This window comes from Amaranthus tricolor, chromosome 2 (genome assembly GCF_026212465.1).
Source record: "Amaranthus tricolor cultivar Red isolate AtriRed21 chromosome 2, ASM2621246v1, whole genome shotgun sequence".
Taxonomy (NCBI): domain Eukaryota; kingdom Viridiplantae; phylum Streptophyta; class Magnoliopsida; order Caryophyllales; family Amaranthaceae; genus Amaranthus; species Amaranthus tricolor.
Genome location: NC_080048.1, coordinates 40,362,600 through 40,384,954, shown reverse-complemented (window position 1 = coordinate 40,384,954; position 22,355 = coordinate 40,362,600). Strand labels below are relative to the sequence as shown.

Below are 22,355 nucleotides of genomic sequence, written 5' to 3'. Positions count from 1 at the left end.
CATTTATAAATAAGACTACCCATTAGTCTAATAGAAAATATAATAAAATTTATTAAATACCTTAAATTTCATCAATTTTGACCTTTTTACCTTAAATTTGAGGTTGATATGAAACTTTAGACCCCTTCCGCCTTTCCAACTCACACTCTTCCATTTAGACACATAAATCGAAATTGAACCAAACCAAATCCGGTCTACCTAAACCACAAATTTCCTACACTTTTGTCCTGTTATTAACGTCACCCATGACATACATAGTCAATACTCGATAGAAACCTTCAAACTTCGATACTTCCACATATTTCTAGTCTCATTGAGACCTACTCAAACCAACCCAACAACATTCTATAAATACCCACAAACCATAAACCCTAAAATTAACCCCAATTCCCTATTTCATTCCCTTTACGTACCATCACCAATCACCACAAAACTTCAATTCCTCCCTGTATAAGCTCAAAAACCCATCAACAATGGCGGATGAAGTAGTACTATTAGATGTCTGGGTAAGTATGTTTGGAATGAGAGTAAGAATCGCACTCGCCGAAAAAGGTGTCAAGTATGAGTATAAAGAACAAGATTTAAGGAATAAGAGTGATCTGTTGCTCAAAATGAACCCGGTTCATAAAAAAATACCGGTTCTTATTCATAATAATAAGCCGGTTTGTGAATCTACCATCATTGTTCAGTATATAGATGAGGTTTGGAATGATAAGAATCCTTTGATGCCGTCTGATCCTTATCAGAGAGCTCAGGCTCGTTTTTGGGCTGATTTTATTGATAAAAAGGTATATTTTTCTTCTATTAATTGTTTTATTATTTAATATAGATTATAGATTTTTGTGGTTGATACACAGTAGAGAAACACACATTCATAACGAAAGTAAGTTTTAAAAATATGGTAAATAGGCATTAAGAATACGTTGAGTAGATATTAATTTTTTATAGGGTTTAAAATATATAATAAAAGATACGGTCACTTAAGACGCTAGCTGTTAGAGAAATTATTTTTTATGCTATTTTGATTTCGTTAAATTTACTATATTTATTATTAAAAACCTTATTTTATATTAGAAATGTAAATATGATATGTTAATGGGATGAGAGAGTAATTTGGTGGGCAAAAAAAAAAAATACATTCAGTGTTGTATGATCAGATCATGGTAAGATGGCCTTAAAATAAGAGATTTATAAGCTAAAAATTTTTATTAATCGAATTATTTAACTTAAGTATGAGACATGTCACGTGCAAGAATTTGCAAAAAAAATTAATTTAAAACTTAGATTAAAAATGAGCTAAGAGTTATCCTATGTCCATATCAATAACTTTAAATATGCAAAATTAAAAATTATAAAAATTTATTTACATAAAAACACTTTAATTTACAGTTTATAGATAAATATAAATTAAGAATGATTAATAAGTATTCTCGTTTTAGGCTCTAAGGATGCCCTAGCTACTAGTCTCTAATAGCAAATCTTTGTACACTCCTTATGCAGATCTATGAGAATAGTAGGAGAATTTGGACTACTAAAGGTGAAGAACAAGAGGCAGCCAAGAAGGAATTGGTAGACCATTTCAAAATATTGGAGCAACAATTAGGAAACAAGCCATATTTTGGAGGGGATTCATTTGGGTTTGTTGATGTTAGTCTGATCCCATTCTATTGTTGGTTTTATGCTTGGGAAAAATTAGGCAACTTTAGTATTGGTGAGTCATGCCCTAAGCTTATTGAATGGGCTAAAAGATGCATGGAAAGAGATAGTGTTGCTAAGTCTCTTCAAGATGAGAAGAAGGTTTATGAGTTCCTATTGGAGTTAAAGAAGGCACTTGGTTTTGAGTAAAGGAAACGCGGTACTTCTTCTGTTCTAAAGATATGTTTCATCGTTTTATTCATACGCGTTTATCGTCGTCATCCTAATGAAAACATGGTTTAAGTAGTTGGTTTGTCTCATGGTGAATAATTAGCAATGTTATGCATGGTAGATTGTAGATTGAAGTATGAGGTTTGTTGTTGTTGTAATGTGGTGTTTGTTGAAGTGTTGTAATAAGGTTAGGCCTAAAAATGTCTTATATTTAGGTCTTTTATGATGAAAAAGGGGCCTAAAAATGTTTCATTTTTAGTTGCTTTGTGAAGGAAAGTGTTGTATTCGTTTGTTTGGATGATGATCAAAGTTAGTGCACATTTGTAGCAATCAAAATTGCGCAATATTGATAACAAAATGCTAAACATGTAGTATAAATTAATATATATGACATGTTTGTCTTCATGCAATATGATTCAGTGCTAAATACAAAATACAATTAAAAAAAATGATAAATGATTTATAATAGTCATTTAGGTTTATTCTACTCAAGTTCCAAACAACTCCAACCATTTTATCATTAAGTGCTAAATTTTTATTTTTACTATTCAAAAAATTATAATTAACATCTTAACTTTAAACGGTGAAATTTAATAAGAAATCGGGCTTATTATCAATATAACAATTGAACATTAGCTCCTCGAATAAGACGAAATCTTATATTAGTTAGACTATTGGAATGAAGAAAAAAAAAATTTTTTTAAGGGTTTTGATGAAGAAAACTTAATGACCAACGTTGTTTATAGTGATAATAATTAAATTTCACATGGTAAAAGTGTTATCCTCTGAAAATAATTTTACTCATATAGATATGTTTTTTTCTTATAAATTATCGTAAGAATATAACACTAGTGCTTCAAGTGATAGAAAATTTAAATAAATTTTATGAATAATTTATCTGAGTAGGATAAATATAAATATAAATCTTTATATGTGATTTTGCTAAAAAAAAATTACTCTTAAAAATTTTGTTACCGTTACAATCTAGGAAAAATGTTAGTATGGGTTTGTTTGTATTATGACTTAAGCCATTTGATTAAAAACCTTACTAATAGTATATTTTATAACATATTTAATATAAGAAAAATGAGAACCAACTTGATTTACGCACACATATATTTTTGCTCACCCTATACTAGTATCTACATACACTTCTAATCAGAATTTTGTATTACTTTTTCCGTTCTAAAATATGGGCTATATTGTGATTATTGCCGCAATTAACTATTTAAGTTTTTTAATATACTGCTGTTAATACTAAGAAAAAATAGTAAAATGAAATATTGTTAAAATGTCTAATTACATACTTTTATAATAGAGAACATTATCAATAATAGACTAACATTGCTTGATCCGCTGAAATTAAACTCACCTATTATTTATTTTTTAAATGAACTTACCTGGCTATTAGGTATATTTACTAAAAATGGATCGAACTATTATTTATAACAATATTTAAAGCTTCTTTGTAAGTCAATAATTATGAATAAACAATAATTAATTTTATTTTCAGCAATTATACCGATGAATTCATTATAAAATGAACAATATTTAATTTTATTTTTAGTAAAGCGAGCAAAATTAATTTAATTTTTCCAATTTTTCCTTCATAATTTTATTTTTTTAATGAATAATACTTATTACTCAAAATATATTATTTGAGTGTGGACTCAATAAGAAAAAGAAAAATTACAATAATAATACAACATTTTGTTAATTTTCCTACAATAATACCAACTATTAATTAACCATGAATAATATCAATTTAAAGGGATGTTTTTCAAAAAGAATCTCTAACATATTAAAAATCAAACTATCAGTTATTATAAGATAAAAAAAAATTGGTAAATTAATTAATAAATTATTCTAGAAAAATACTTTAATTAATAAAAGCTTATTTATTCACGGTAATTTTTTTCAAAAAAAATCCAATTAAATAATCTAATTTCTACAACCATTTGCGATCTCATCGCCGCGAACCTTCTTCACGACCATAAAGATTATGCGACGGAAGCTAAACTGAGGTTGAAAATGGCGATGCAAACTGGAGTTGCTTCTTCCAAAGTTTTGATTTTGCTGGGTGCAGGTAAAGCTTCGATTTTTCTATGTGGATCTTTTGAAGTAGTTATTTGATTGAATTTAATTTGGTACTTTTCATTTTTATTTGTTCTACTTCACCCAATTTTTCAATCACTTACTTTCTTCAATTAGTTTATTAGTTTCACTTAATTGTTTGTTTTCCTTTCTGGGGTTTTCTAGAATTATTAGGTTTTGTCTATAATCGTTGAACTGTTTATGGAATGTGCAAGGTTGTCGATCGCCCGTCTAAATTAAAGGGCCACATATATTAATTTGAGGGGTCTCTTCAATCGCAACCTTCTCGTGACGGGGTTATTGGTTTGTCTTCTTTCTCCCCCTCCCTTAAACCTTGCCTTGGGCGGAACTCATTGGGTCGATGACGACTATGATATATTTATATTTAGTATTAGTTTACATTACTCTTGTTATAGTTCAATTATTGTTTTAGACTATTTTGAAAAAATGTAAAATTAATCGGACTTTCAAAATTATTGTGTATTTTTGCTTGTGTATTTTTATTTAGATTGTTATGATGCAAGGGAAATTTTATATTGATTATGTTACAAACTTAAAATATAGAAAGTAATGATTTTGCTGGTAGTATCAAGCATGGATTGAAAAATTGCTTGTTGGTTGTAAATTGCTTGATTAAATTGATTAGCTATGGAAGTTGGTTTACTACTAATTAAAATACTGTGTTGAATACTCGAATGATGGAATCCACTTCGGCATATGCCTGGTGGCTTATGCACGCGAGATGCCCTATATCAAGTTGATCATGATTCAACAACGTATTGATCCTTTGACAATAGACTACATTTGGGTTAATAATTGCATACACGAGCCATTTGATGCCCTTTGCGATTAATAATGATTACATGATGGATTTTTTCAATTCATTGGAGATAGACAGCTCAAAGTAACGTAATGTATATGGGTTAATTGATTATATCTGAGCTTCCAAGTATAGTGAAGTTTTCTTTTGATATTCTTATCTGGCTATCTTGTTGATGGGGCACTTCACACTTGTATGATGCATTGACGATTGTGATTATGAGCGGGGATGGGAATCACTTCCATACATGACTGCTTTCTCTTTGATTTAGTGCAATCATTAGTAAGGAAGCAAATATTAAAACATGTACAAAATTTATGCTATCCTTGTTGCTTGCGAAGGGACAAGGGTGTGCAACATGTTCCAGCATATGCAAGGACATCCCCTGTTGCAGCGGAGCAAAAATTGAAAAATTCTTTTAAGGCCCTGTGCAATTTAAAAAATTATGATATTTTTCTAACAATTTTGTATGCACTTAACATATACTCCCTCCAAACCATATTAATTGTCACATTTCCTTATTTGGCAAAACCATATCAATTGTCGCATTTCTATTTTTGTCAATCTTCTTTTTACCTAAATGCCCTTAGTTCACACAGGTAATTACGAATATACCCCCATATACCCTACTTACCCAAACTAATTAATTAAATAACCCTTCACTACTTATCCAACTACCACCTTTTTAATGGACCCCACACCACCCTTAATAATCGTGCCCAAGCAAATGGGACAATTAAAATGGTTTGGAGGGAGTATTACATAATTTAATATTGAGGCCTCCAATTTTTGGGGTCCCTGTGCGGTCGAACGTGCTCAGAACCTCTGCTGGGGCTTGTTGCCGTATGACAATCATGTAGGGAAGTTATGTTTACTTATTACAGTGCATACTTTGTGGATAATTGGCCTTACATTTCTATTCTATTGACATTAATAGACTTGTCTTTTTGAAATATGTATATGCTTCAATATCTAAAACTCATGCTCAGATTGATTATTTCTGTTGAATGCTTTGTTTCTTACTGGCCTTAGTTTCATTTTTGCACAATAGGTTTAACTGGTTCAGTAATTTTGAAGAGCGGACGGTTATCAGATGTCCTCCTCCAACTTCAGGAACTTTTACAAGGCATCAATGGAACAAACATTTCTTCATCTAAAATTGATCCAGCACTTCTTTCAGCACAGGTAATGTTGAGAGAAGACTAAAACGACAAGGGCGTCTCTTAGGAAATGGAATGTTGTTACTGTAATGTAGTCAAAATGCAACATTTTTCCTCTTTTGGAAATATTATTATTTGAATTTGCAATGATCTCTTTAAAAAAACTTATTACTCGATTATTTATTTTTTTCTATGTAAAAATGTTTTATTGATGTGTTGCATTTCAATTTTCAGTGTGATCACATTTTTGATGTAGTTGCTGTGAAAATTAATTTGCAAATCTGTAACAAGACACATGAACTACACTTATCATGTGTGTGGTATTTTACTACATCTTATTGATCATGTGTCTTGTTATTGACAAGCAAACTAATAATTAACCAAGAGTTTTTCGGCTAATCAATGTTACTGTTTACGTTCTCTTGTTACTTTCAGATTCGGCAATTGGCTCTGGAGATTCGGGAGCTGTCCTTATCGAATCCTATAACTATAATGAATGGGAGATCTGATTCCAACGGTATGAAGCTGGTTTTTCTCATTTACGCTTCCTTCCTTTTATCATCTGTTATCACTTATATGTTGGGTTTTGTTTCGAGATTCTTTAGCTGGAGTTAATATCTTGCTCAGTAGCCCTTGTTCATTTTATTGATGCAAAGCCACGGAGCCATCAGACATTGATCTATACAAACTTGTATCATTTTTTACAATTGTCATTCATTATATTCATCAATTTACAGCCGCTGATTGTACTAATGGTGTAAAGAAATTCAGATTGATTGTAGAGGAGGGATTATATCTCAAAACAATAATTTAAAGATTTTCTAATGATCTTTTTGAGTGGGTTAAGTGACTTCGAAGTCCAACTTGCATCTATAGATTTTGTTTTGATTTCTGCCTATCACCAATGAGTCTATATTTACATTATATAAACGGACAACTATTTACTCTGTGTAGCTATGATTTTTGTCTATGAACTCAGATGGGAATGGGGAATCTTTAGAGATTCACGCCCTATTTTACAGTTGTGACTTGTATTTTCTTTCCTATTTTTCCTTCTGTTTTGTTTTTCATAGGGGGGATATGCTGTAAAATTTTGCTAATTGCTGAACTTTTGATTCTTGTAATTTTTAGTCGTTATCTTTGCTTGAGCCTTTGAATCCAATTTTTTGGTGTATACAACAATATTCCATTACCCCATGGCTATTAAGTGGCTTCCACTTATGATGAGGTTTGAGAGGGTCAGATGTACACAACCTTACCCTTGATAAAATTCTTTCTAGCACTCTAGTTTTTGATTTTTTATGAACTGTTTGGAAAAGTTAACCGTATGAGATGCTTGCTTTATATTGGACTCCTGTGGTGTCTAAATTTTTCTTGCCGCAGGTTATGGTTCTTATTTGGTGCCGGCTGCTGCTCTTGGAGCGATGGGATACTGTTATATGTGGTGGAAGGTATCATCTTTACTCCACATCCTACACGCCAATTCTTTATTCTAGCTATGTTGTCTAACTTGTGCTCTATCTACCTTTGATATTGATGAACCTCCCGCCATGTTTCAAGCTCCTTTTGAGCTCTATATCTTTAGAGGTAATCTGCATTCTGCTGCTTAAATGTGCTTGCGTTGTGCCTTTGTTGCAGGGATTGTCATTTTCGGATGTCATGTTTGTGACAAAGAAAAACATGGCAAATGCTGTTGCTAGTGTTTCTAAGCAACTGGATAGCTTGACAGATGCGTTAGCAGTTAGTATCATCTCTTGTTGGCCTTCGTATTGATTTAGTTGTTCGTTACTCATTCTTTTAGTTTGATGTCTTATTATCTTCTTATCAACTCCTTGTTGCCAATTCATTAGACAACAAAAAGGCATTTGTCAAAAAGGCTAGAGACGTTGGACTGGAAGCTGGAAGAGCAGAAAGACATATCTGGGCGAATCCTCAATGATGTCTGTATGTCGATCTAATGATCACGAACTTTTCTGAGCTTGCTAGCTAGTCTCATTTTCTGTTTACTTTTTGTGGATTTGCAGGTTACTGATGTTAAGTCTACCATTTCCCAAATTGGTTTTGACATCGAGTCAATTCATGAGATGGTACTTGGACTGGTAAGCACTTCTCATTTCTGTAAAGTTGGAAATGATGTTTACAATTTAGTGTTAATCATGTCATATGGACGCATCTAAAAATAACGATATGGGTGTGGAATGTGGATCCGAGTAATCGGTTAAAAAATTATATGAAATTCACACTTTTTTTGCCTAAAATGAAGTGTCGAGTATCATTCATGTCCTAGCATCCACGAGTACAACTTTGTGACCCATTCTAACTACACTACGTGACTTAGGGGCTTGCGATTATGCAATGTTTCTATTGTTGTTTCTTAGTCTCATTAGTTGTAAGGGTAGTGTGCAATTAGGGACTTCAACTTAGAGGTCCTAGACTTTGGATGGGATTTAGCATGCTAATCTAATCATCTGGATGACATGATGACACATGTTCCTTTTCTTCTCGGATTATCAATACTAGTGTCACATGATTTACTGATTGTTTGGCGAATTGCAAATCAAAAAAAGCGAATTATGGCCGGTTTAAGGCTATTTTTGAACCATTTTGAGCGAATCTAACTTGCGAATTATGTTTCACTAAACAATACCTTATATTGTAATTTGGCATTGGCCAAAACTTTCCCCTCTTCTAAATTCATGTTTGTTTTTTGACAGGAAGGGAAGCTCGAACTTCTTGAAGGTAAACAGGTATGTGCTTGTCTTCTCGTTCCTTGTACTAATCAATCTATAACTTATAAATGAGCCTGATATATTTTTGTTTCTGTCATGTACGCGTTATTATGGTACAGGACTTGACAAACTCGGGTGTTTACTATCTATGCCAAGTAGCCGATGGAATGAAGGAGGGACTAAATGCTAGACTTTTACAGGTTAGATTTATCGTTCCTTGGTGGCCGTTGCCTGACATGTAAAGCTCCGTAAAAATCGAGATTTCAAAAACATAGGCTTCATTAATCAATTGTTCCTGTTAACTTCGCCTTTGATACGTTCTTGCTCTGGCCTTGGGTGCTGTACTTTTACGTCTTGTTCTTGAATCTAAGGAGTGGCTGATATGGCCAAACATGCTTATCAATCTTTGCTGTCCATAATCGACATGCAATGTTGAACCTTTTACTAACGCAAATGATTTGAAATTTGAGGCACTGGAACTCTGGAAGAGGCTCATTAAATCATGTGCACTTCTTATTTATGTGAAGTTGTGAATGATGTTTGCTACCATGGGTCAATCGGAAACAACCTCTTTCATTCTTTGTTATCACTATAAGGGTTAGGTTGCTTATATCTGCCCTCCCAATCCCATAAGTGCGAGAACTTTAACATGATTTGCCAACTAATTCGCCTTTTGAATTCGCAATCTGCTTAAAATGGTCCAAAATAGCCCAAAACTGACCATAAGTCCCTTTGTTCGTTTCGCAATTCATGCGGACGAATCATATGACTCGTTTAATAGAATTGTGTTAATTGAATGGAAGAGGATATTGAACTTATTCTTGTATGAGATCATTACGAAGTTGCTCAGATTACTTGTTTTTGTCGTTAATGTTTATTTTTATTGTGTTTGCTAGGATGCTGGATCAAAGCTCGAGCCTCCTAAAGTTACATGCGAGGACAACTCTCGAAAGGTTTTTTTTTTTCTTTTTTTTTTGAGTTTCAAAATTTCCCATTATCACCTTTTATTTCAAGGGCATTTCCTTCTTTATACCATATGCCACTTCCTTGTAGGGGTTGCAATTTCTAACGGATTCAACTGAACCAAAGGTTTTGGAGAAACCGATCTCAGGCTTCAAGGCAGAAGATCTTGACGGAATTGCCGAGAAAACCGCCGGAGTGAAGACAAGATTACACCGGTTTACTCCGGTTGGATTCTCTTTGGCACATGACATTCTTCGATCTGATTAGTGATTTATATCCATTTGTTAATTGATGTGAATAAAATAGTTTTGTTTTGGTAGATGCTTCTCACCCAACCCATATCGTTGGGCATAAGGCTTTGGCGTTATTGTAATGCTTCTCAAAGCTAGTTCCTTGTCGGAGATTCATCTATTTTTATTCTCCCTATTGTTATTATCGGTATATACGTGAATAACAGGGCACGACATCACCCGAGCTTTATTTTAGAAATTGTTTTGACCAAACCCGAGTAATTTTCATTTTAAAATGTCATTTTTTTTACATGCTCTTTTTATCTATTTATTTTTTTGTCGTTTTATTTTATTTTCTAAATATGCTACAAACTAAATGCAGCTACACTAAGAGACACATGACTTCACTTCAGTTTAGTATTGTCACACAAAATCAAGAAATCAAACTAAAAGACTATTGAGAAATTAACTAAAAGATTATTGAAAATTAAGTTATATTTTCTGGTTTCTTTTCTTGTAATATTTTTTCTTTATACATTATTTAAGATAGTATAATATTGTCATTTTGAATATCTTTAGTTAGAAATAATTAAAAATTATAATGAGCTAATTTTTTCAAAATACACATTAAAATAAATTATAAGATTTTACATAACTATGTTTTTTCTTATAGAGCATGTGATGAATGATGAGCATTTTCTACTAAGTGTTACAAAAGAAGTTTGGCATGGTTTTTTTGTAAATATTTAACATAAATTCAAATAATGTTCTAAAATGTATGTTAAGTCAAAATATAAAAACAGAAACTCTCATCAAAATATTTTATATTCAAATCAAGATATTAAGTTTTAACAATCTATTGAGGTTTTTACTCTTTCATGCTACTAGAAAAATGCACTTATACGGTTTTTATTATTAGTGTTTACGATGTAAAAATCTAATTGTTTTAAAGTACGATTTGCACTTTTATCCTATCTTAAATTTAAACGAATCAAACCAAGTTGTATATCACAACTCTAGAATTAAAAATCTAATCATCTATATATTTTTCTGATTAAATTTAATCATATAATTATTTTGAGAGTACATGGTAGGCTAAGATAAAAGAACACGAAAGTCGAATTCAAAATCTTATTAGAAAAATATACTCCAACTGGAATAAGACTCGATTTAAAAATAAAATAGCCCTTCTTGTATGAGACCATCTCACGGTGGGACAATCTCAAAGCAAGAAGTCAATAACCTAAAAGTTTCTATTATTGGGCTATTTAACCAAGTATAAAATATGTCTTAAGATGAGATCGTTTTATACAAGAATTTGTGAAAAATGAATAAAGATTTTGATTAGCCCAGCCCAAAGCAGTTACCCAACCAAAGACAAAGCCCGATTGTTTATGGTTTATAAAGGCTAAACCAAAATCTCACTCATTTCTCAAAACCCTAATTGCTCTGCAGCTACGACTTTCTCTCTCTTCTTTCAGGTACATCTTCATCTCGCTCTCTTCAATCTAGTATTTCATTATCGATTCACTCTTTTTTGTGTTGTTTTCTAAATTTAATCTAATGATCTAATTGCTGTTTTGTCTTGATTCCAGGTGTGACGATTTGCAGCATCAATGGCGCCTCCTAAAGGTATTCTTTCATTTTGAAATGTTTTTTTTTGGATTGGATTACAAGGTAGGCTGAGGAATGTGAGGATGGTAGCGTGGTAGTTGCTGTTCAACTTAGACAAAACTTGTTTTTTTTTTCATATTTTTTTTCACTCTTTATGATTATGAATTTAAATCTGGTAATACGCTTCGTTTCGTTGCTTAGATGTGGTATTTGAGAATTGAGATACTAGAATTAATCTGAACATCTTTGATTAATGTCTGAAGTTTACAATTCTGTTGTTGTTTTTGATGATTTCCTTCTCATGCTAATATAATGCTATGGACTATGGATTGATGATTAGATGATTTATTTTTTATGAACTCTAAATTACAATTACATTTCATTGCCTAATACATTTTAGTGCCTAGCATCTAGGCAGGCTTTTAGACAGGGGATTAACATAGTTAGGGTGGGATGGGACGTCACCCCCTAAACTTTTTTCCCTAATATGATGTAATATATAGGAGTACATGATGACACCTTAAAAATTTATTCTTCATAACAATGGTTGGTTTAGTGGCAAAGTTAACCTCTTTGTAACTAAAACGTCAAGTTGTACAAAACCTAATCAACTCTCCTTATGAGATTGTGAATGCTTTATGAGATTATATTGACCGGTAACTTGCGCATTGATTTGCTTTTTGAATTCGCTATTTGCTCAAAATGACCTTAAAATAGCCAAATACCTACCATAATTCGCCTTCTCGATTTTGGATTTGTGGGGAGATTACTGAATCACTCGTCTCTTCTTGAGTTTTCTATGCCAATGATGCAATGTTTTTGTTGTTTAAATGCAAGGTGGTTGTACTTTGTAATTGGTTGCGCAAAGGCATTATTTGTTCAGTTTGATTTGAACATTCAATGCTTTATTCATAATTTTCTTTAGGATTGATAGCTTGATTGATTGTAGTATGGATAGGGGAACATTCTTTCTTTCTTGTTTTCATCTCTACCTTCCTTAGTTTGGAATACTTGGTGTATTTTTGTCTTTATGGTAAAGAGATTACTTGGGATGCTCTATAATCATTCTTTGGTCCTGCCTTTTTGGCATGTGATTGCTGTTGTATGTTCTTATAATGATTCTTTGGTCCTACCTCTTTGATATGTAGATTTGTTATGTTTGTTGTTCGATTGGAGACAAAAATTGGGATTATCGTTTTTGTAAATTTTTGAAAAATTGTGGGAAGCATTGAGCTTTGCCTGATACTTTATCTTCAATGGCAGATGGTAAGAAAAGTGATCCCAAGGCACAAGCTTTGAAAGCTGCAAAAGCTGTGAAATCCGGAGCTTCTACCTTGAAGAAGAAGGCCAAGAAGATCAGGACCAAAGTTACTTTTCATCGGCCAAAGACATTGAAGACAGACAGGAACCCCAAGTACCCTCGCATCAGTGCACCACCAAGACATAAGTTGGATCATTACCAGATACTCAAATACCCCTTGACTACTGAGTCTGCAATGAAGAAAATTGAAGACAACAACACGTTGGTTTTCATCGTTGACATTCGTGCAGACAAGAAGAAGATTAAGGACTCTGTCAAGAAGATGTACGACATCCAGGCCAAAAAAGTGAATACCTTGATCAGGTTGGGGTCTATATTTCGATCGTGCTAATGCTTTATCTCCTTAGAAAATGCTTCAGTCAATCGTGTTTTTATTCTCCTTGAGCTTTCACCTTGCACTCTTAATGAATTATAGTTTCCCATTATAAGCTTTTTTTGTTGTTTGTTTATGCAGGCCCGATGGCACCAAGAAGGCCTACGTTCGGTTGACACCCGATTATGATGCACTGGATGTGGCAAACAAGATTGGTATCATATAAGCTGTGTGCCATCTTTGTTTTTTATGCTTATGATCACTTTTGAGTTTTTTTGATAGGAAACAGCCAAAGCTAAATAGAAAAACGTCTTTTCCGTTCGGTATTTGATTGCTTTGAAGCTTGAGTTTTAGTTTTAGTATTATCATTATGTGCTCTTTTGAGTATGTTTTTAAACTTTTTAATGTTTATTGGAACTTTGGAAGCTCCTCTTGGTATCCAACCATGTGGTTTCTTCGACTCGTTAGAGATATTTATCTCTTTAGTTGATTTTGATGATAAACTCGTTCCCATAAAGTTCACCGTTTTTATTCTAGAACTTCATTTTTCCATTCTCAAGGTTACATTCATGTACTATAACTATCTAAGTACCATTTATCTTTCTAGTAATACATTAAATATTGATTTTTATTTGATCTTGCACAAAAAGGTTGGAAAAGGTTATGTGATATACTCTATTTGGGATTGTCCAAGGCTCTAAGCATATGGGAACTTCCAACAACTTTGACCAAGATGAAATGATAGAATATTTCAAATTATTTCTTGTAATATTACGTGGTAAATGAAAGAAATTGATTTAAAAGTTTTTTGCCAAGCAAAAGCGTAAAAAGTTCTAGTTGGGGATAAGGTCTAATAACTTGCTTCGAGATTTGATAAAAGTTGTTATGCAGTTCTTGGAAGCATGTTATGTTTGAAATTTACAGATTTAAGTCGTGCGACTGGTATTAATCAAATTAAGTTTTCGACAAAGCGATGCAAAGTACGCATTGGCGTGAAACAACGCAAAATAAAAGACAGTATAGTGGCATTAAAAGCTCATTGATTGTGTTCGATAATCATCAAATTAAAATGTATTCCGCTTTCCTCTAGTCTTTTCTGTAAAGAGAATATATATATGGGTTATGTATTATCTTTTTTCACCTAAATCGTACTTTTGTGCGGGATATTGAATACGATGATGATGATTAAAATTGTTGATATGTAAGATTTTAAATTGATGCTAGTATTTAGTTTCATATAAAATCACTAAGATTATCAAAACAATTGTATCAATGAATCATTCTCTGCAAATTTTTGTTTTATTTTTTGCATATATAACTAAGCATACATAAACGCTGCACATTTTAAAATAAAAATTTACATGATATCATTAATTTTGGTTTATAGGAGTATTATTTAGAGAATAAAGTAGCAATTGTTTAAACTTCTCATTTACTATTGTTTAAAAGTTTGTCGAAATAATTCAAAAAAAATATAAATAGTCCCATTAAATAATGATTGGAATTATCTTAAAAAATAAAATAAATCGATAAATACAAATCGTCCCATTAAATAATGGAGAAAATTGTCAATAATAAATCAATATTTATTCATCTTGGTGAAAATTAAATATTTGTTGTTTATTTCTAAATAAATTTATGTATAGATTACACTTATTGAAAATAGACTCATCTATTGTTTATTTATAATTTTTTTGTTTGACTTATAAAAAAAGTTCAGAAATAGTTATAAACAATTGGTGAATCAACAATTATACCCAATAAATAAATTTATTCAAACATAAATATTAGTTTCTCTGTATTATTGTATTTGTTAGTTGCTATATTTGATTTTTTTTACAATCAATTTGTTATTTTGATCATTCAAATATTGAACTATGTGAAGAAATTAATAAAGCGGAACAGTAAAGTAAAATGATGGTTTCGGGGTTTGAATACTTGATTTGTATTGAATAATGACAAGGACAATAGCCCCTTTTTATACAAGAATAGCAAAACTAATCTAGGACACTAAATAAAAGAAAATAATCACATAATAATATTATTTCCTAAATATTTACTTTCCTACACTATGAATATCTAAAAATTATAAAAAATTAATATTAAGAAAGTATGCTATTAAATGATTTAAACAAGATCTCATTTGAGTATTTAAAGTACGCTATTAAATTAATAATCACATAATAATATTATTTTTTATATATTAGCCAAAATATATAAATTAAACTTAAACAATAAATAATGTCAATAATAATAATGTAGCAAATATGTCGGAACGGAGGACGAAGATGAGTTTATGAGTTATGAAGTGAGCTTAATTGATCTTTCGCACCCAACTTCTCTTCATTCATTTTAATAAAAAAAAAAAAAAAAAACTTCTCTTCATTCCTCCTCTCTATTGTACATTTCAGAGGTCCTATATTTCAGTATCCCACATTCTTCAGAGATTTTTCTTTTGGTGTTCAATATTAGACTTATTTCTTTCTATCTTTCTCTTTTCCTCCTTTTTTTTCTGTCGTATCATATTATTTCTTAATAATCAAGCACACAAGGAAAAAAAAAAATTTTCTTTCTGTAGGATGACTGTTATAGTAGTATTTGATGTAATGAGTCCTCAATTTTGTTATATATAACATATTCTAGCACCTCAACTATTAACTTAAGTTTTTGATTGAGTTGAGTTTCTTGACATGGTATCAGAAGCCAGCGTGATAAGAGATTACGGGTTCGAATCTCAATCAGTCTTTCATTTAAAGTGGAATATTTAGTGCCAAGTATGAAGAGGGCCTGTGCTGCATCTTTACTTCTAGCCCAAAAGGCTCTCATGTGAGGGGGCGTGATAGAGTATATAACATATTCGAGAGCCTCAACCATTAGCTTAAGTTTTTGGTTGAGTTGATTCTTTGACACGGTATTGAATGTTAGCGTGACAAGAGATCACGGGTTTGAATTTCAACCACCCCTTTATTTAAAGTGGAATATTCAGTGTCAAGAACGAAGAGGGCCTGTGTTACATCCACACTTCTAGGCCAAAGGACTCTCGTATGAAGGGGGCATGATAGAGTATATAACAGATTCGGGAACTTTAACCATTAGCATTAAGCTTTTGTTGAATTGGTTCCTTGACAAAATTGAGTTTTATCTGATGGTTTTTGATTTACATGTATCCCATTACTCCAATGCCATTAGTGAAGGGTCAGATGTATATATCTTTATGTTGGAGCTGATGACTTGTCATCCGCTACGGTTTTATTTTTTTTTCTCTGTAATTGACTATATATAGCACAAGGCATTAACCCTCTTATTTTAGTAAATGACCTCATGTATATATATAGGCTATTTTTTCTCTTTTTGAATAACATTTTTTTGATAATTCCAAAAAACATTCTTCTCCCATCTTCCTTCTTCTCCTCCTTCTTTCTGATCTTCTATGTTTTTCCTTGTTTTGTTTTTGCTGATTTCATCATGGTATCAGAGCAAACCCCGATCCATTCCTTGCTTCCGCCTCACAAAATTCAGGATGTGTGCATGCCACTATGGAGTATAATTTCTTGGAAACGTCAACGAAATTGCTGGTACCTGCATGTGCATCAAAGAACACTTTTATGTTGACAAGTGTATTTGTCACTGTATTATATTTTCATTCCAAGAACTTCCATTAGTTTTCTGCATTTTTTTTTTTTTTTAATTTCCGAAACGCTAACCTCCATTTTCACGCCAATTTCAAGAAACGATGGCTGATTGAATTCGATTCCTTTCCTTGCAATGCAGATTGTTGTAAGTTGAATTGTTGAAATTTCTTGTTCATGATCTGTTTTCTTGTTCTTCATTCTTGATTCTTTCTCTTCATTTCTGATTACTGATTTCATCCTTATTCATCTAATCCAGTTCAAATTCGTTATAAGTTTTTTTTTTTTCTTTTGATCAATTCTTTTCCTGTTTTTCATCTTTCTTACATTCTTCTCAAATATGTCTTCTAATCCTCTGCTTATGGCTGAACATTCATCACAAAATTTTCCTCAAAGTCAAGATTTCACCAGTCCATACTACTTACATCCTACAGACAGCACAACATGTCAATTAGTTTCCATCAAATTCAATGGGGAAGGTTTTGGAGATTGGAAGAGGTGTATGTTAATCTCAATTTCATCCAAAAACAAGTTAGGTTTCATTGATGGTAGTATACCTGAACCAACAATAGATGATAAATTGTATTCAGCATGGAAAAGATGCAATGATCTAATGATATCCTGGATCTTGTTCAATCTTGATCCAACTATTGCCAAAAGTGTGCTATATCTGCAAACAGCCAAGGACATTTGGGACGATCTTGAAGAAAGATATGGCTATGTATCTGCTCCGCAACTCACTTCCCTCCAACAAGTTTCTGAGATTATGCAAGGCTCCAAAAATGTTGCTGAATTTTAACTGAAATCAAAGGAATATGGGATAAAATCAGTGAAGCATGTCCTTTACCTGTATGCACATGTAATCAATGTACCTGTAATCTAACTCAAAAGATCTTCAAGCAACAACAAGATCTCAAGTTGATGCAATTTCTCATGAAATTGAATGATGAATTTGGATCCGTGAGAGGAAATATCTTGATGATGAATCCCCTGCGAAATCTTACACAAGCTTATAGGTTACTAATGCAGGAAGAGAGACACAAAGCACTCACAACTGCAAACAACACTTCAGCTGTTGAGACTGTTGCCTTGGCAGGCAACAAAGGAAAATACAATGACTACAAACCATATTCACAAAATCTTGGATACTCAAGAAACTTCCTACAGAACAAAACTAGAGGAGGAAGGTTTATGCAAGGCAATGGTAACAAAAGACCACCTAGTAGCTATTTTTGTGATCACTGTAAGATACCTGGTCATAGCACAGAAAGGTGTTTTGAGCTTCATGGATATCCACCATGGTACACTGCTTACAAGGACAAAGGAAAAAAATTTGCAGCAACATGTACAGATGAAAACCAGTCTCATAAAAAACATCAGACTACAACAGACTCCTCCAAAACTGATCAAGAACAACAACTCAGAACTTACCTTCTTAACCTTCTGAATAAACCTCAAAATGATACTGAAGCTGATACAAAAACTGGTATTCAAAATGACAATGATGTTCAGGCTCTCATGGCAGGTATACCTTATTGTTTTTTAACCTGTACAAACAATACTTGGATTCTGGACAGTGGAGCATCTGATCACATGTGTTCTGACTTGAGGCTTTTCTCTACACATAATTCAATCTTGCATACTAGAACTAATATTACTATCCCTGATGGTAGACATGTCTTAGTTCATAACACTGGCACAGTCATATTGAATGAACACATCACTTTATATAATGTCCTACATGTACCTGACATTCATTACAACTTAATTTCTGTAAACAAATTATGTGTTGACAAGAAGTGTACAATAGCATTCACTGCTGATAAATGCTTTATACAGGGCCCTTCAATGAATGTGCCACAAGTTCTTGGTAAAGTAAAAGCTGGTCTCTACAATGTTCAGGCTGGTTCTTTCATACAATCAACTGCTTGCATCTCTGTTATAGAATCTGCTAAATTGTGGCATCTAAGATTAGGACATGTTCCTTTTGGTCACTTAAAGCTTGTTCATCCTGACATACACTTGAATCCTAATAAATGTGACTCCATATGTACTATATGTCCAGCAGCTAGACAAACTAGATCTTCATTTCCTATAAGTAGCATAAAAACTGTTAGAAAATTTCAAATGTTACATTTAGATGTTTGGGGTCCTTACAAACACTGCACCTATAATGGATGTAATTCTTTTCTTACTATAGTTGATGACTTTACTAGATCCACTTGGGTGTTTCTTTTAAAATCAAGAACTAATGTTACTAATGTCATTGCTCAATTCTTGAAGTTTTTAAATACTCAGTTTGATGCAAAGGTTGAATGAATAAGGTCTGATAATGCTCTGGAATTAACTGAAGGATCAATCAAACAGCTTTATCTCAATCAAGGTATTTTACACCAAACCAGTTGCAGTAACACACCTCAGCAAAATGGTGTCGTTGAAAGAAAGCATAAACACCTCTTGGAAACAGCAAGAGCCTTACTTTTTCAATCCAAGCTTCCAATTAAATACTGGGGTGAATGTATACTGTGTGCAACTTATCTCATAAACAGAATGCCCCTCAAAAGCCTCAATTTCATCACACCCTTTGAAAAATTATATGAACATAAACCCTCCTATGATCATCTAAAAACATTTGGATGCCTTTGTTTTGTTTCTTCTTCCACCACTCACAGAACTAAATTCAACCCAAGAGCTTCACCATCAGTTTTCATTGGATACTCACCTACACAAAAGGGGTACAAAATTCTAAATTTAACCACCCACAAAATTTCAGTTTCAAGAGATGTTCAGTTCCATGAACATCATTTCCCTTTTCACTATCCATGCCCAGTATCCTCTTCTATTCCATCACCTTCCACTGATTTCCCTTCTACCATATATCTTCCCACACATACACCCTTTACATCTATTTCACCAGGTGATATTCCAGATATATTCACCTCTAACCCCTCTCCCTCACATACAAACCTTGTTGATATTTCAGAAATAACACCTATACCTAATCCTCCTCTCAGACAGTCTTCCAGACCCACCAAACCACCCTCTTATCTCAGTGAATATGAATGTCCTTCCATCAAACATTGGTGTAATCTTGTATCTTTTTCTGATCTTCCACTAACTCATCTTGCTTTAGTGTCAAATGTTTGTAATATTGCAGAACCTACAAGTTATAAAGAAGCATCAGCACAGTCAGAATGGGTTGAAGCTATGAACAAGGAAATACATGCTCTAATAAAGAACAACACCTGGGACATTGTTGATTTGCCTCCTGGAAAAAAGGCTATAGGCTGCAAATGGGTATACAAGGTAAAGCTCAAACCAGATGGCACTTTAGAACGATGCAAAGCAAGACTAGTTGCTCAAGGATATACACAGAAATTTGGGGTAGATTATGAGGAAACTTTCTCTCCTGTTATCAAAATGACAACCATAAGAGCCTTAATTGCAATTGCAGCAAGCAAAGGGTGGGATATATTTCAATTAGATGTTAACAATGCTTTCCTTCATGGTGATCTTAATGAAGAAGTATACATGAGAATGCCCAAAGGAATTGAAAATCCTGGGAATAAGTTCTGCAAACTCAACAAATCCCTATATGGGTTGAAGCAAGCAAGCAGACAATGGTTTTTTAAGCTGCATACTGTACTGTTACATCAAGGATTTGTACAATCCAAACACGATTATTCTCTCTTCATCAAAAAAAGGGGTTCAGACATCACCACTGTTGCTGTTTATGTTGATGATATCCTGGTAACTGGTACAAATCACAATGATATACAAACCCTAAAAGCTCATCTTGACACAATCTTCAGCATTAAAGATTTGGGCATCTTACATTATTTCCTTGGTATAGAGGTATCTTACTCACAAGCTGGGATCATTCTCACTCAAAAAAAGTTCACAAAATCTCTCCTTGACAATTGTGGTTTTGATCTTTCCAAATCTGCTCCTGCTCCCTTATCCTTAAACACCAAACTCCTGGATAATTCAGGTGACTTGTATGCTCATCCAGACCATTATAGATCCTTGATTGGAAAGCTCAATTTTTTGACTCATACAAGACCAGATTTGTCTTTCTCTGTCCAAACATTGAGTCAATTCATGCATACCCCAAGGCAGCCATATGTTGATGCTCTGCATCATGTATTGAGATACGTCCATGGAACCACAGGACAAGGCATTTTATTACATGGTTCAGCACAACTTACCCTTCAGGCATTCTCAGATAGTGACTGGGCAGCTTGTCCAAATTCTCGAAGGTCTGTTACTGGATATGTGATGTTACTTGGACGTTCACCTATATCTTGGAAGTCTAAAAAACAAGCCACAGTCTCAAGAAGCTCCTCTGAAGCAGAATACAGAGCCATGGCTTCAGCTGCATCAGAAATCACTTGGTTGATCCAGCTTCTTCAAGACCTTGGTGTATACAATTTAGAACCTGTTCTTCTACATTGTGACAACATGTCAGCCATACACATTGCAAAAAATCCAGTCTTTCATGAAAGAACTAAACACATAGAAGTGGATTGTCACTTTACTCGAGATAAGGTTCTTGAAGGTCTTCTTCAGCTCACATATTTACCTACCCAAAATCAACTAGCTGATGTCTTCACAAAGGCTCTGCCATCACCTCAATTCTGTAAGCTTCTAACCAAGCTAGGAGTTGTTAATACCACTCCAGCTTGAGGGGGGGTGTTGGAGCTGATGACTTGTCATCCGCTACGGTTTTATTTTTTTTTCTCTGTAATTGACTATATATAGCACAAGGCATTAACCCTCTTATTTTAGTAAATGACCTCATGTATATATATAGGCTATTTTTTCTCTTTTTGAATAACATTTTTTTGATAATTCCAGAAAACATTCTTCTCCCATCTTCCTTCTTCTCCTCCTTCTTTCTGATCTTCTATGTTTTTCCTTGTTTTGTTTTTGCTGATTTCATCACTTTACCTTTGTTAGTGAGTGACTCTTGGTAGAAAACATTATATGCAACATTACGTAATAAAAACTTCACATAATTTAGTAAGTCATTATAATATAATCTTTATTATGCAAATTAAAGAACAATAAATCTTTGTCTTATTGGAGAAATGACAATGGTTTTTAATTTGATATGCTCATAATTCATATGTATAAATGATTATGTATTGCTAATACTTTTAATTTATTTTCTGATGAAATTGGAATTATTTGAGTAGTTTCTGCCTTTCTGATGGGAACAATGTGACTTGCATGTGATAAGAGGATAGGATAACAAGGATATTTCATATTTGTTGTGTTTAGGTGAAAATGTGGACTTTGTTCAATTAAGCATGGACAAATAGAACTACTTTTACAGAATGTGTGTATGCCATGTTACATTAGGTAAGATTAGTATGATAATGTACCTTCTTTTTTCTGTTTGTATTGCATTCTCACATTGCCATTAAAAGTTATTATAACACCCACAAAGCGTGAAATATAGCCTTTAAAATAGAGTATTAGAACCTATCTCAATTCTCTGCTCAAAAATCTCCAAATATTCTCCTAGACTCTTTATAGGTCCTATTAGGATATTTAGGGTGATAGATACTCCCTACTTTAGCCAAATAGCTCACATATTACGGTGTGTCTACC

At 32.9% G+C, this 22,355-nt stretch overlaps 3 protein-coding genes across 3 annotated transcripts; all 3 read left to right on the top strand.

Annotated features, from left to right (window-relative positions):
• Nucleotides 1-122: 122 nt before the first annotated feature.
• LOC130806086 (probable glutathione S-transferase) lies at nt 123-2,202 on the top strand. Its single transcript, XM_057671009.1, has 2 exons — nt 123-788; nt 1,501-2,202. Exons 1-2 carry the CDS (start codon nt 474-476, stop codon nt 1,843-1,845), a joined length of 660 nt encoding a protein of 219 aa, XP_057526992.1. The 5' UTR covers nt 123-473; the 3' UTR covers nt 1,846-2,202.
• A 1,563-nt stretch (nt 2,203-3,765) lies between these two features.
• On the top strand, nt 3,766-10,174 carry LOC130806085 (uncharacterized). The gene is made up of 11 exons (XM_057671008.1): nt 3,766-3,952; nt 5,832-5,965; nt 6,376-6,457; nt 7,324-7,391; nt 7,579-7,680; nt 7,791-7,880; nt 7,965-8,039; nt 8,655-8,687; nt 8,789-8,869; nt 9,566-9,622; nt 9,723-10,174. The coding sequence occupies exons 1-11, from the start codon at nt 3,898-3,900 to the stop codon at nt 9,897-9,899; spliced, it is 954 nt and encodes a 317-aa protein (XP_057526991.1). The 5' UTR covers nt 3,766-3,897; the 3' UTR covers nt 9,900-10,174.
• A 1,102-nt stretch (nt 10,175-11,276) lies between these two features.
• LOC130806084 (60S ribosomal protein L23A-like) lies at nt 11,277-13,627 on the top strand. The gene is made up of 4 exons (XM_057671007.1): nt 11,277-11,343; nt 11,458-11,494; nt 12,740-13,100; nt 13,252-13,627. Exons 2-4 carry the CDS (start codon nt 11,479-11,481, stop codon nt 13,334-13,336), a joined length of 462 nt encoding a protein of 153 aa, XP_057526990.1. The 5' UTR covers nt 11,277-11,343; nt 11,458-11,478; the 3' UTR covers nt 13,337-13,627.
• Nucleotides 13,628-22,355: the final 8,728 nt, after the last annotated feature.